This window comes from Gobio gobio, assembly GCF_949357685.1.
Source record: "Gobio gobio genome assembly, chromosome: 6".
NCBI classification, from domain to species: Eukaryota; Metazoa; Chordata; class Actinopteri; order Cypriniformes; family Gobionidae; genus Gobio; species Gobio gobio.
Window position 1 is genome coordinate 51,633,323 of NC_137102.1, and position 13,880 is coordinate 51,647,202.

A 13,880-nucleotide genomic window follows, 5' to 3' on the forward strand; every position below is an offset into this window, starting at 1 on the left:
TACAATAATTGATATATACTATAAAAATGAAACCGACGTTGGGGTGGAGCCGCGGTGGGCAGCTAAGCAAGTGCATTCTGGGAGTTGTTGTCTTTCATCCCCATGAGACAAAAATACATTTTCTGTCTTTTCACAGCCTAGAAGAATAATTTCACATTTCTACTACATAAATGACCCAGTTTAAATACAAAGCTTATTGCTAAATCACTGAAGTAACCCTTTAACAGGACATCCAGACTTAAAAAGTCTATTCCTGGATATCAGGAGGATCTAAAGAATATATATTTGACCAGAGAAAAAAAATCTCACCATTCATTTAATTCCACGTAAGACTTTGACTTATGTGGAATCTCTGAAAAATGTGGTCCGATTTATCCTGTACACTGTATTTTAAATCTTGATAATCTTGAACATGAACAAAGACGCAGCCACTCGTAATTCATTTCTAAAAAATAGACTTTATTTCAAATTATTAAACAACAAAAAGGGACAACATAAAAGAACACCACAAGTATGAAAGTGACCGAATGCAAGGACATTTATTTACAAAGTGGGCTAAATGTTGTGAAATAGATCCCTCAATAATAAAAGCTTGCCAAGTTGACCTCCACGTGGACTTTTGAATTTGATATTTAAACCTCATTCTGCCCATTTGTCCCGTGTTTTTGAGCTGTAATTAGAGATTTAGTGGTTGTACAGCAGGATTAGGTGGAGACAGTCAGAGAGATCAGAGTTAGACCTCAGTCTCAACTTGTGTTTGAGCTTATAAAAGTGTAGAAATGTAACACAGAGGTTCTATATAGCAACAGACCATCAGACAGACAAGAAGTCTGAACAAAACAATAGCACCTAAACTCTTTAGTCGGAAACTTCTCACAGAATGCTACTAATTCATTGCACTTGAGCTCTTACATTCACTGTCTGATCAAATAAGTGCTAAAGTTGAGTTATTGTGGTTCGTGCCAAACATGTGGAGCACCTTTCGACTGCGCTAGTTCAATAAATAATATTTCAGCTCATAAACTTTAAGTCCTCAGTGTAGAATTGTGAATTTGAAAGGATATCAGAAATATATCCCACAACACAACCATCAAACACCAGAAGAACTGTGTCAAGTGCTTATACGTCTATTCAGAAAAAACTAACTATGTTTATAGAAAAAGAAGAAAATAAGTTAGTCTGTATATATACACAGGGGAAAAATACTGAAAAGGAATCACGATTCCTTTGAGTCCAACAGTAATGGTCACTGAACAGCACAGACTCTGGCTTTAAAGACAGTTTAGACTGTCTGGAAATAATCGGTTTACTTTGATATGCTCTCACTCACTCTCTCACTCATGTATTTACACATCTGTACACACTCACACAAACCAGTCTTCTAGCGAGTCTTCTTGGCGGTCCGTGGCTGCGGCAGAAGCATTTTCTCAATGCTGAAACGTCCGCATTTTCCGATCAGACGAGGTCTGTAGTCATACAGGTAGAAAAAGTTCTGAGAAATATGGTTTAGGTGACAGGACCCGGACAGCCATGTGCTTCTGAGTGTGCAGGGTCTTCACTGCTATTGGCCGAGGGCGCCGTGACATCACTGCTTTCTGATTCCCCCATGTGCAGATCTGGCCGATCTTCCTCTGGGAGGGTTTCACTGACTTCTTCACAGCTGACACACGCCTGCAAGTAAACACTTTTATTAGTCTACATGGATTTTGCAAGCCATTTTACTTCCTTAATGTGATATAGACTCTATTCTTCAATTAAACAAGGTAGCACTTGATTTTATCCATCTGGAATGAACTAGATGTGGTATAAGTTATTCAAGTTACAAAGACAAACGGTACCAGTCAAAAGTTTGGAAACATTAAGCTTTTTTAATGTTTCTGAAAGAAGTCTCTTCTGCTCACTAAGGCTGCATTTATTTGACCCAAAATACACCGAACACTAGCTTCGAAATCTATAAATTTGCAGCCAGGGTCGTCTAGCAACTCTCCGTTGGCTTGTGAGCTGGAAAAACCAAACTCTGGTCAGGCCAATCACATCGTGTATAGAGTCAGTGGGCGGGCTTAACATAATGACGGCAGAGTTGCCGTGGTTCCGCGTGCTACTTGTAAACAAAGAAGCTGGGGAACAGCGGTCTTTCGAATCGGCTTTGGCCGCGACTCTGGAAGACTTGGAGTTAAGCTTTTCTTTGAGAAAAGAACAAAAAACGGCACTGAAGTCATTCTTAAGAAAGGAAGATGTGTTCAGAGATTTTTGCCGACCGGATATGGCAGAAGTTTAATCTATCAACTAGCTCTGCTTCACTTTCTTCATTGCTCTGGTTGGTTGTAGCGCTATCCTATTGCATGCAGAGGGAATTTGAAAGACAACTGTTTATCTCGCCCCTCGGATTGAGCCCTGCCAATGGTGAGTTCCCAGACCCAACATCTTGATGTGGGTCCGACTTGTCAGGCTAAGTGAATACGGTGATATTGTGAAATATTATTGCAATTTAAAATAACTGTTTTATGATTTAATGTTTAGTGTTTTAAAATGTAATATATTTTTATGATGGTTAAGCTGAATTTTCAGCATCATTACTCCAGTCTTCAGTGTCACATGATCCTTCAGAAATCATTGTAATATGCTGATTTGATTTACATTCCTCATTATTATCAATGTTGAAAACAGCGGTGCTGCTTAACATTTTTCTTTTTCTTTGTGGAAACCATGATACCCCAAAACTTTGACTGGTAGTGTGTGTGTGTAGCCTGGATGCCAGCCGAACTTAGCCCAGTTCGTTTACACTCATCTTTATCTTCTAACGTTAGGCTACTTATTCCAGCGTGCGTGCAGGTACAGGGTTGCCAAGTTTTTACAACAAAACCCGCCCAATTGCTAACATTCCTCAAAACTAGCCAAAAACAAGCCCAATAGCTTTCCAGGGGGGTTTTCCGGGGAAAAAAGGCTTTTGGGGGGTAAAATATGTGTTATTTTGGAAGGACTGCCTGCTAAAATTCGCATTCCTGGGTCTGTATATCACATAATTGGGGTCGCTTCAACCCGTGGACTTGGCAACACAGTGCAGTTGAGTTCTGTTGACATTTGACTACTAACGTTATGCGTCGCTCCGTTGCTCTAATTGGTTGTAGGTCTATCCAATTGAGGTCTTTCCTGGTTCGGTTGAAACACGCCCCATAATCACAGCCCAACGGAGCAGTATCAGACTCATATTCTGACTAGAATTGAGTATGACGACGTCAGGCTAGTGTGTGTGTGTATGTAAAATATATATATATATATATTACATACATATATATGCATACATACATACATATACACACACACTACCAGTCAAAAGCTTGGAATCATTAAGATTTTTTAAGTCTCTTCTGCTCACCAAGGCTGCATTTATTTGATCCAAAATACAGCAAAAACAGTAATATTCTGAAATATTTTTACAATTTAAAATAACTGTTTTCTATTCAAATATATTTTAATATGCATTTAATTTCTGTGATTCAAAGCTGAATTTTCAGCATCATTACTCTGGTCATCAGTGTCACATGATCCTTCAGAAATCATTCTAATATGCTGATTTGCTGCTCAAGAAACATTTATTATAATTATCAATGTTGAAAACAGTTGTGTACAATTTTTTTCAGGATTATTTAATGAATCGAAAGTTCAAAAGAACAGCATTTACCTGAAATATAAAGCTTTTGCAACATTATAAATGTCTATACTGTCACTTGGTCAATTAATGCATCCTTGCTGAATAAATGTATTAATTTCTTTAAGTTCTTTCCCCATTAAAAAAATACAAATTCTTACCAAAACCAAAACTTTTGAAATGTAGTACAATGTAACAAAAGCTGAAATAGATAAATACTGTTCTTTTGAAGTTTCTTTTCACCAAAGAATCCTAAAAAAAAAAAACCTTCAACATTGATAATAATAAGAAATGTCTCTTGAGCAGCAAATCATCGTATTAGAATGATTTCTGAAGGATCATGTGACACTGAAGGCAGGAGTAGTGATGCTGAAAATTCAGCTTTGCATCACAGGAATAAATGACATTTTAAAATATATTCAAATAGAAAACAGTTATTACACATTTTAATAATATTTCACAATATTACAGCTTTTTTTGTATTTTTAATAACATAAATGCAGCCTTGCTGAGCAGAAGAGACTTATTTAAAAACATAAAAAAACGTATATATATATATATATATATATATATATATATATATATATATATATATATATATATATGGTTTTCAACATCCATAAAAATAAAAACCATTATTAATAACTGAGTGCTGAAAATCCAGTTGACATCACCGAAATAAATTACATTTTAAATAATATTAAAACAGAAAACAGCTATTTTAAAGTGTAATAATATTTCACAATTTTACTGTATACATTTTTACTGTATTTTTGATCAAATAATTACAGCCTTGGTGAGCCGAAGAGACTTCTTTTAAAAACATTTAAAAATCGTAATGTTTCCAAACATGACCGATACTGTATCTAAAAATAATTTTGAACTTTTTTTTTGTTAAACTGTATTTCACATTACATTTGACCACTTTAATATTTTCTTTTTTTAAATGCCTTATACTGCCTTATTAAATGCCTTATTGATTAGCCCCCCACCAAAAAAAATTAAATAATAATAATAACCACTACCATTCAAAAGTTTGGCGTCAATAAGTAATTAATACTTTTATTCAGCAAGGATGCATTCAATTGATCAAATGTGACACTAAAGCTACAATTTCTAAATTCTAATTCTAATTTCATATCTATTTCAAAGAAATATCAGTTTCCACAAAAAGCAGCACAGCTGTTTTCATCATTATTAATACAAAATAAATGTTTCTTGAGCAGCAAATCAGCATATAGGAAAAGAAGCATGTGACACTGACGACACTGAAAATTCAGCTGTCATCACAGGAATAAATTATATTTTTAAAAATGTGTTACAATAGAAAACCATTATTATATATATTGTACTACTATTTTACTGTATTTTTGATCAAATAAATGCAGTCTTGGTGAGCATAGAAGATTTTCAAAAACATAAAATAAAATCTTACTGACCCCAAACTTTTGAATGTATATCCTCCATGCAACAAAATATGCATTAAAAACGTACATGAGTAGATATTAGATAAAATATCAATGTATACAGACCTTGACGTCGATGGCTTTGGGCAGTCCGCCTCTTCTCATCCAGGGATGCACTTCCGCCAGCTCTCTCTTCTGGTCTTCAGTAAATCGCGGCTGACTTTTCTGCATCTGCCGCAACTTCTCCCTGTCCTCTCTCAGAACCTTCTGGATGTCACTGCAAAAGGGAAGAATTTGTTTGTGATTTAATGCCATTGTTATTTTCAAGGCAAAAAACAATACAAGATTAAAACCTATCCACCTTTGTCCTAACGGGGCAACTGCATTTTAGATTATGGGAGGCACTTCCAGTTTTGGGATGTTCCACTCAAAAATACTGAACATTTCAAATCATAAGGCTGCGCTACAAATAATCCGTCAGTTTGACTGCGTGTTCTATTTTCAGACGTCAGGAGAATAACATAACGCTTGGTATTTTAATGTGACAAGAATATCTCTGGCAAGAGCTCTTTCAGACACTGCGTTTCCTCCTGATTATATTATTCCACTGTAACAGTATGAAACATTACAACGTATACTGCCCATTTGTGGTCTGCTCTCCCGATTTAATTGACCAAATATACCATGAATAATAATTTATCCCCAAATCCTCACGTCTCTTTCCAGGTTTGTTTTCACACGGATGCTTTAAAATGGTATTTAACGTTTAATCCCTATTAGCAGTGTTTACTGGAAAGTTTCTAAAGCAGGTAAACACAATATTTATTGTCTATCAAAATGACAAAAAATCACTTTGAAATATGATTGCTTAATATTCCAGTTATACAGACATATACTGTATTATATATATTCATGGTCTTTTGTAGTAATTTCTTAATGCTTTTACTCTTTTAGACTTCCTTTTAATGTTTGATGGTTGAAGGGTGAGTAGAATAAAGTCATCTTATAGTCATCCCCGTTTTTGAAAATGCTAATTATGGCGTTCATAGAGTGAACCTTTCACTGATTGTTTACAGTATAACAGAAGTTACTCCCATAATTCTATAACTCAATACATTCCCATGTAGGAAAAAAGGTGGATACAAGCTTGAAAATTGTGGTCTGACTTTGTAAAAGTGAAAGCTGAATAAAACCATTTCAAAAGGGAAGTAAAAAATACAAACACACACACTCAAACAATGGCCAAGTGCACACAAAGAACATTTATGTAGCGCCCTCTAATGGGCATTTCTATAAAAAAAGACTTCACTTCACTTCCCTAATATGATGTAGTTTGGAACAAAAATTTTTGGTCAGCTGAGTGACATTTCACCAGGTTAGACACAATATGGACTCTGGATATCAACTGACAAGACTTGAGCTCTAAAGGCCCCGATATACTTGAAGCGAAAACGAAAAACAAACTGATGTGACGTCATTTTAAACTAAATCAGGCCACAACAAAGTTCGTTTGGAGTTTGTTTCAGGAGTTCAAAACAGCCTGTCAAAGCAAACTTTTCCTTTGAACTACCATTGGTCCGTGGCGATAATAAGTGGGTGTGGCACTGAGGCTCCGCCTTCTTTGGAAATCTTTTCTGGTTAATTTCTTCTGTCAAGGTCAGACGGCAGTTAAAACATAACCACACTGGAGAGCTGCTTTATAGTAGAAACTGAAGTTGTAATTCTAATTATAAATCACTGACACGGTTTGTCATGTTTAATACTAAGGGCCCTATTTTAACGATCTAAGCACATGGTCTAAAGCGCACCGGTGAAAGTGCACTTAGTGAGTAATGGGTATGTTTTGGGTGTAACGTGCAATAAACCGATTTAGAGTCTCATCTCCCATTCCCTTTAAAAGCCAGTTGCGCTCGCGCCATGGCTGATTCGCTATTTACATGTTGGAATTTGCAAAGCAGAAAAACTGAAGGCTTCTCTAGCGAGGAAACGGATCTGCTCGTCCAATGACGCCTGCTTGCTCGGCATTATGCAAACAGGTCATTGACTTTAGACCAGGTTTCAGATCGTCAATGGCGCAGTCGTTTTCAGTCGCCTCAAAATAGCAATGCGCCAACAATGCACCTGAACACACCTCGTTTTCAGACCAGCACTCCCATGGGCAAACAGATGGGCGCAAACGCATTTGCCATTTAAACAACATGGCGCAGGACGTGAAAATAATAACTGTGTCGGGCTGAAACTAGCAAAAAACTAGCTTGCTTTAAAGCATTCTATTGTATAAAGTGCTATATAAATACACGTGACTTGACTGGAGTGCCGAATTGCAGAGCTTGTGCAAACACATCCGCATTGCTACGATCACATGCTTTCTTAACTGCTGTTTTCTCATCGCTGACATTTTTGCTGTGTATATTTTGTTATTGAGAGGAAAGCGTGCAGCAGATATTTAAATATTCATCTAAACATTGCTCACAGCTGATGTTCGCTAACAGTATACGCTGAAAAGGTATTTCGAACTTCTTTTTAACGCTAAGCGCAGAATGATAAAGAACTTCGCTGTGAGTATATCGGTGCCTTAAAGGTCTAAAGATGAAGGGCAGGAAGGGGGGGACGGGTTAACTGGTAAGCCGGCATAACTGGTAGTAGTGGTGATGGGAGGGGGTGGGGGGGTCTATTTCTCTTTTCTCCACCCACTCACCGAGATGGTAACTGGTATGACATCATAACATCTTCCTCTACGTTAGCCATGAGCAGCCACGGTGGGTCCTGAAGTACATACTTGTTCAGGTTTGCACTCCCATCCAGCACCACAGAGTGCGAACCAGAGCCTTGCCCCTTGGCCTTATGGGATTTCTGGGAGGAATCCACACTGCCGAAGTAGTTACTGCTGTTGTTGCTTGTGTTGCTGCTTCCTGAGGAAGAAAACAAAACAGCAGAAAGGGGTGGTGAGAGACATTCTGAAAAGCACCATTTTATAATGGAAAGTGTGTATTGGAGAAACCAAACATAATCCAAAAATAATTTAAAGGAAGTGGGAAAATGTTGATTGTTGTGGGCTTAGAATATGAGATTCTTCCTCTTTTAGGAGTGCTTTCACATGCTTGTTTATAAGGTGGTCAAAAATGGTTAATTTAATCGTTTTAATTTACTTAAAATTATGCTCATAAAGGCTGCATTTATTTGATCAAAATAGAGTAAAACAGTACATTTGTGAAACATTATTAAAATTTAAATAAATTGTTTTCTATTTAAATATAGTTTAAAATGCAATTTTATTCCTGTGATGGCAAAGCTGAATTTTCAGCATCAGGCGTGACATGATCCTTCAGAAATCATTCTAATATGCTGATTTGGTGCTATACATTTCTTCTTATTAACAATGTTGAAAACAGTTGTGCTGCTTCACATTTTGTGGAAACAGACTTTTTTTTCAGGATTTGTAATATAACTTTTTGGTAGCATTATAAATATCTTTACTGTCACTTTAGATCAATTTAATTATAGAAGGATTTTCTTTTCCAAAGAATCGAACTGGCCCCAAACTTTTGAATAGCAGTGTATATCAGTGTTTAATGTTTTAAGGGGTGTATTCAATAGCATATTAGTTTTGGCTGCAGCATCAAAATTACCATCACAAATCATTACATTTCTCTGATATGGCATAGTGGCAACCCTGCACTACAATCTGCACACTGCAAAGGACACTGCAGATCAGCAATTAACAGGACACAAGTGTCATATCAGATCGACCACTGTAAACTCCGATTCTCACCAGTTCTGCTGGCAGATCCGCCACTGGCAGACGTTCCACAGCCGTTAGAACCAGAGCGCATGGAGCCTGAGGTGGCGGAGCCGGTGCCGGAGCGTGAGTCCTCTGGGAGAATGTCCAGCATGTCACTAGATGATGAGAACTCATCGCTATGTTGGCTGTCGACAGGTGACCCTTCATCCTAGAAAAACAACAAAAACAGAGTATAATGTTAACATTAGCAGATTTCTACACAACGTTATGTAAAGCATCTAGTTTGCTAAATACTGTACATATGTAAGCACCATGGCAACTCCTCACTATTCACACATTCAAAACTATAACTGCACAGTTGTCTAATTGCTCATTTATATCCAGAAATGATATACTTATGATATATCTAAAATTCCAAGAATGACCTCTGGCCTCAACGTGAAGAAAACAAACTTTTATTCCTGCATCATTACAGGAAAGTGGAGATTGTAAATTTAAATGTATTATGAATTAATTATTTTATAAATGTATTTCTTTTTTAATAAAGAGGCACTTAGGCCTTGCTTAATTAAAAAAAAAAATACTGCCACCTGTTGGTCAATCCAAAGTCTTGCATGTGAGATTTTCTGGGGGATTTGTTGTTGTTTTGTGTATGTCGTTTGAGAAGAAACGAATTTGGAAAGAGCACCATGGTATTATCATGTAACCGTGTGCAAAACGGCACTGTAATATGACGATACTTGTAAGTCAAAGAAAGTGAGAAAAAGAGTCCCAACCTGTGGCACTTCCTTCTCAGGTTTGGTTGGCCCGGTTGCACTCTCTGCTTTCTCCACACTACTGCTGCAGTTCCCATGTGGTACAACAGAGGGCGCTGAGCTCTCCTGCCTCTCAGCAGCGCGTTGGGTCTCCTCTAACTGCAGCAGGTTGAGCTGCAAAGGCGAGCTGCAGCGCGACTGGAACAAAGGCGGGGAGGGAGGGCCGCTTCCCCCTATAGACTGTGGAGTGTGGCTTCGCAGCAGCTCCTCCCTCAGTTCAGGCACGGGTGCTTTTGGGGGTTCCTCAGGGCTAACGAACTGGAATGGCTGTGGCTGAAATGGAGCCTGTGGGGTAAAGGGGTTCTGGGAGGTGAACTGAGTCTGTATGGTAAAGGTCGACTGCGGAGGGAATGGTGCCTGTGTGGTGAAACTAGGCTGAGGTTGAAAGGAAGGAGGCTGCGGAGGGCTGCCCATCTGTGGGAACATGTAATTGGGCAGTACAAGTGCCACCATGGGCGTGACCAGAGGAGCCGAGTACGGCGTTTGGATGGGCTGCATCGGGATGCGTGGATCCTGGCTGCACTGACTCCCCCTGAAGCCTGACATCTGAGGCTCCACCCTGGGCTGCATGCCACCGGCTCCCGGGTACATCTGCAGTGGGTACGCGGGCATCACAGCTGGATAGGCGATGGGGAAGGTGGATTGGGATGTGTCAGAGGGAGACCAGGAGGTCTGGTTGAGGCCCTGTAACTGAGGCCTGTGAGGCGCCCTATGACCTGAAGGAGTACTGTCGGAGGACTCATTCGGCTTGATCCGCTTGGACTTGGTCTTCTTGTTGCGACCCCGGCGGGTTCCGGTGGTGTCTGGTGCACCGCCTCCACCGTGCTTACATGAGCGAAGAGCAGGAACAGCTGGAGAGAAAGATGGGAATCTGTTACCGACTTAAAAAAAGATTTTGGTTGTTAATAAAAGTAGCTAAGGTAAAATGTTTTCTTCATGTGGATGTTACGGACTGCATGTAGTAAGGAACACAATGGATACAAGATTTGGGGAAATATCTAAATGCAATTTTTCTGATAAAAATTGCAATTACATTTAAAAAAAAAAACTATTTCAGGTTTGCAGGGCTGCACAATTTGGGTGAAAGTTAAATATAACTATATAACTAATATAGACTATGTCAATATAACTATAAAATAATAATAATAATATACTTACTATACTAGTAATACCAGTAAATTATACATAATTACATAACTAACCAAACTCTAATCCTGGCCTATACCTCCATATTGAGTACATGTTAATATTACTCAGTACTTAAATGTATAATTACAAATAATTACATTGTAAAGTGTAAAGGACACCTTAAAATAACCATATTAATAATAATAATAACTAAATAAAAATATTAAACAAAATAAGAAGTATTATAATTGTAAATCACAAGCTGTTCGCATGTAAAGAACTCTGAAATATATTTATGGAATTAAATCGCAGGCCTTTGTGATTTTATAATTCAAGTGCAAGAAGACGTGAAAGAGTAATTAGTATTTGCGTGCTGTCAGACAGCTTTCTGGGCACACTCTTTGGATGTGCGAGTTATTTTCGCATCCTCTTTCGCTTGAATGTTTAAATTGGCAAGGCTTAAAATTTCATGACAACGCAGCACTGGCCCTATTGGAACAGTGACAGTTCTGTCTACTCTTGGCAATCGGGCAGTCCATATTGTTAAGCCCCGCATTTAGATCCATCACGTCAATTCTCTTTACATTGGCATTTGTAAACCTCTCTCTTTCTCTTATATTGAGAAAGCTACAGAGGGCACTACAGACTGTGCGTAAAGCTTAGCAGGCAATGAAATTATATCTGCGCTAAACTTATTTTTTGCCTCTAACTCAATCCCAGGCGACTGAAATCGTACAATTTACAAGACATTGGCTAATGCCATGAAATTTGGTCACATATGTGAGTGATTTACTCACATTGTAGAGGGTTGTGATGTTATACACTATATTAATTACACAAGCAAATGGAAAATTTAGTGAACACAAGAACCTTCCTTACCCTCAGATGCAACTTGTCCTTTCTGTCTCTCCAGATAGAGGGAGCAGTCGGCTTTAAAAGCATGCACGCCTCGCAGCTCTCTGAAACGGCTGAGGAACGTCTGCTCTTCCTTCTGGGTGTGTGCCGCCAGAACCTGCTTGGTCAGGCCCAGTTTCTTGTAAAACTCTCGCTCTGGGTTGTGCGGTGAGAGTGCGGCCGGAGGGATAGAGAGACCCAGACCTTCAGTGCCTTCAGCGCTGGGGACGTCTTCAATGATCTCTACAAAGAACAAAAAAAAAAAAAGACGTTTAACTCAACAATGAGTGCAGTGTTCTCTCACAAGTGACACGACCAGCACTTGTTTACGTGCTGCATTAAAGACTTCTCAAGTGTATCTCATGCATGGTGGGATGGGAACCAGGGGAAAATGCAAGTAGGATCCACCAATTTTTGGAGTCCTGCACGGCTGATTTGCTCCTTATTTTACTCATCAGCTCAATCAAAAGTCTTTCCAATCAATTTTTTTCCCCCATGTTGTAAGATTTTACTAACTTTGCAAGTGAAGTTTGGAAGAGAATTCTTGGTTTGGAGAGATGTGTCTTGTTGAAGATACGACTAAAACAAAAAAGGTGTTTTACCAAGGAACATAGAAAACACATACAGCTCTAATACAGATAAGCGTATCCAAAATCTAGTGAGCTGCATCATAATATATGCAATTTTCTACGTAGGCAGCAGACATCAAGGCAGCTCACTAGATTTTGGAATAGAAACATTATTTTTAAGAATAGATAGACAAGGAAGACAGGGCAGACAGAGAGACACAGACAGGCTAGACAGACAGAGACAGACAGACAGTCAGGCCAGACATACAGCAACAACAAAAAAAATCAATTTACCTTTCTTGTCTCCCACGTGTACAATTGTGCTGCTGTAGCTGCACTGGCTGGTAATGGACACGACACTTTCAGGTTTACTGGGCAGTGGGAGTGGGGTCAGAGACGGAGTCACCACACCGGAGCCTGGAGGCTTCTTAGATACATCTAATGACGAAAGACCTGGTTGGTCCTTTAGTTGGCCTGTCGCTGAATACAGAGAAAATGCAGAATAAACAGAAGGTTAGCGGCCACTCAACAACCCTCACACAGAATTGTTGTATATAAAGGATTAACACCAAAAAAGGCCTAATAATGCATTGTATATTCATTTTATATGTGTTATTATTGTTTAATTGTTTAATTATTGTTTATTGCAAACTTCAACATTTTGTTTAGTGTGATGGTCAGAACATGCCAAAATTGCAAAATATGCTGATTTAAATATGTCAGCAGAATAATGATATCAGTTTTGTTGAAATTGTTCGATACATTAAAATGCCATTGTTTTCCAGCAAAATCGAGTTTATGAATTTATAACTGTCAAGGCATAACATAGCAGTATTATTGCAAAATTAAAAAGCAAATACATTTTTTAAGGACAATCTCCAATTAAAGAATAAATAAAATACAGTAAATTAATATTTAAATATATATATATTTTTTATATATACATTTTTGGTTTAACTACTTTAAAATCTCAAAGATCATGGTAGGTCTGTTTTAAACGTTTTATGTTATTGTTAAAAATGATCTCTGGAGAAAATATTTTTACTTTGTGAACCTGCTCAGTTCATCTTCTTCGCGCAAACTGGACTTTTCCATTACCTTCAGACACTTGCATGGAGCTCTCGACACCTCTCTGCTTGTCCTCGTCTGAGTTTGAGGATGTTGTGTTTGAGGAGGATTGGCACTTTCTCTTCACTGTTATGGGCACGTTGCAGCTCTCCAAATATCTGGCGGAGAAAGAAAGACATAATCGATGGAAACAAGGTTTTAAGAATGACTAACCAAGATGAATGTAAAACAAAATCTGCTCCGTTTTGCCTTTATAACATTTTTTGTACTATTAAGCCCCTAAAATAATTTGTTTATTGTGGTTTACGTGTACAACACACGTGCAGTAATCCTATAACTTTTACTCTAATCTCTTTGAAACCCCTCATTGAAAATAAAGGTCTTCGATTACCCTACAGTAGGCAGAAGCCCTATTTACACCAAGATGGACAAATCGCCAATGAAAATCTCAGGTGTATATTTGTAGTAAATATTTGACTTTGATATACTATATAAAACACAACATAGCCGAATGCATTAGAACTGAGCATGTTTTTTTTAATGCTGACGTGAAAGTGTTAATGAGATTCCACATCCTGCTAAACCTAATGTTCTCTGCCATCTAAAGAA

General features: G+C 38.1%; 1 protein-coding gene across 5 annotated transcripts in view; it reads right to left on the bottom strand.

Annotated features, from left to right (window-relative positions):
* Positions 1-440: 440 nt before the first annotated feature.
* Positions 441-13,880, bottom strand: part of per2 (period circadian clock 2) — a 37,448-nt gene continuing 24,008 nt past the window's right edge. For 2 of the 5 annotated variants that reach the window (XM_079819973.1, XM_079819976.1), the window contains 8 exons: positions 13,302-13,429; positions 12,498-12,683; positions 11,620-11,877; positions 9,574-10,463; positions 8,828-9,005; positions 7,754-7,967; positions 5,182-5,332; positions 441-1,671 (listed from right to left, as the gene is read on the bottom strand). In XM_079819973.1, coding sequence (XP_079676099.1) covers positions 1,507-1,671; positions 5,182-5,332; positions 7,754-7,967; positions 8,828-9,005; positions 9,574-10,463; positions 11,620-11,877; positions 12,498-12,683; positions 13,302-13,429 — 2,170 coding nt within the window. In that variant the 3' untranslated portion in view covers positions 441-1,506. Of the gene's footprint in view, positions 1,672-5,181; positions 5,333-7,753; positions 7,968-8,827; positions 9,006-9,573; positions 10,464-11,619; positions 11,878-12,150; positions 12,214-12,497; positions 12,684-13,301; positions 13,430-13,880 lie in introns of all 5 variants that reach the window. The other 3 variants (XM_079819974.1, XM_079819972.1, XM_079819975.1) reach the window with 3 other exon arrangements.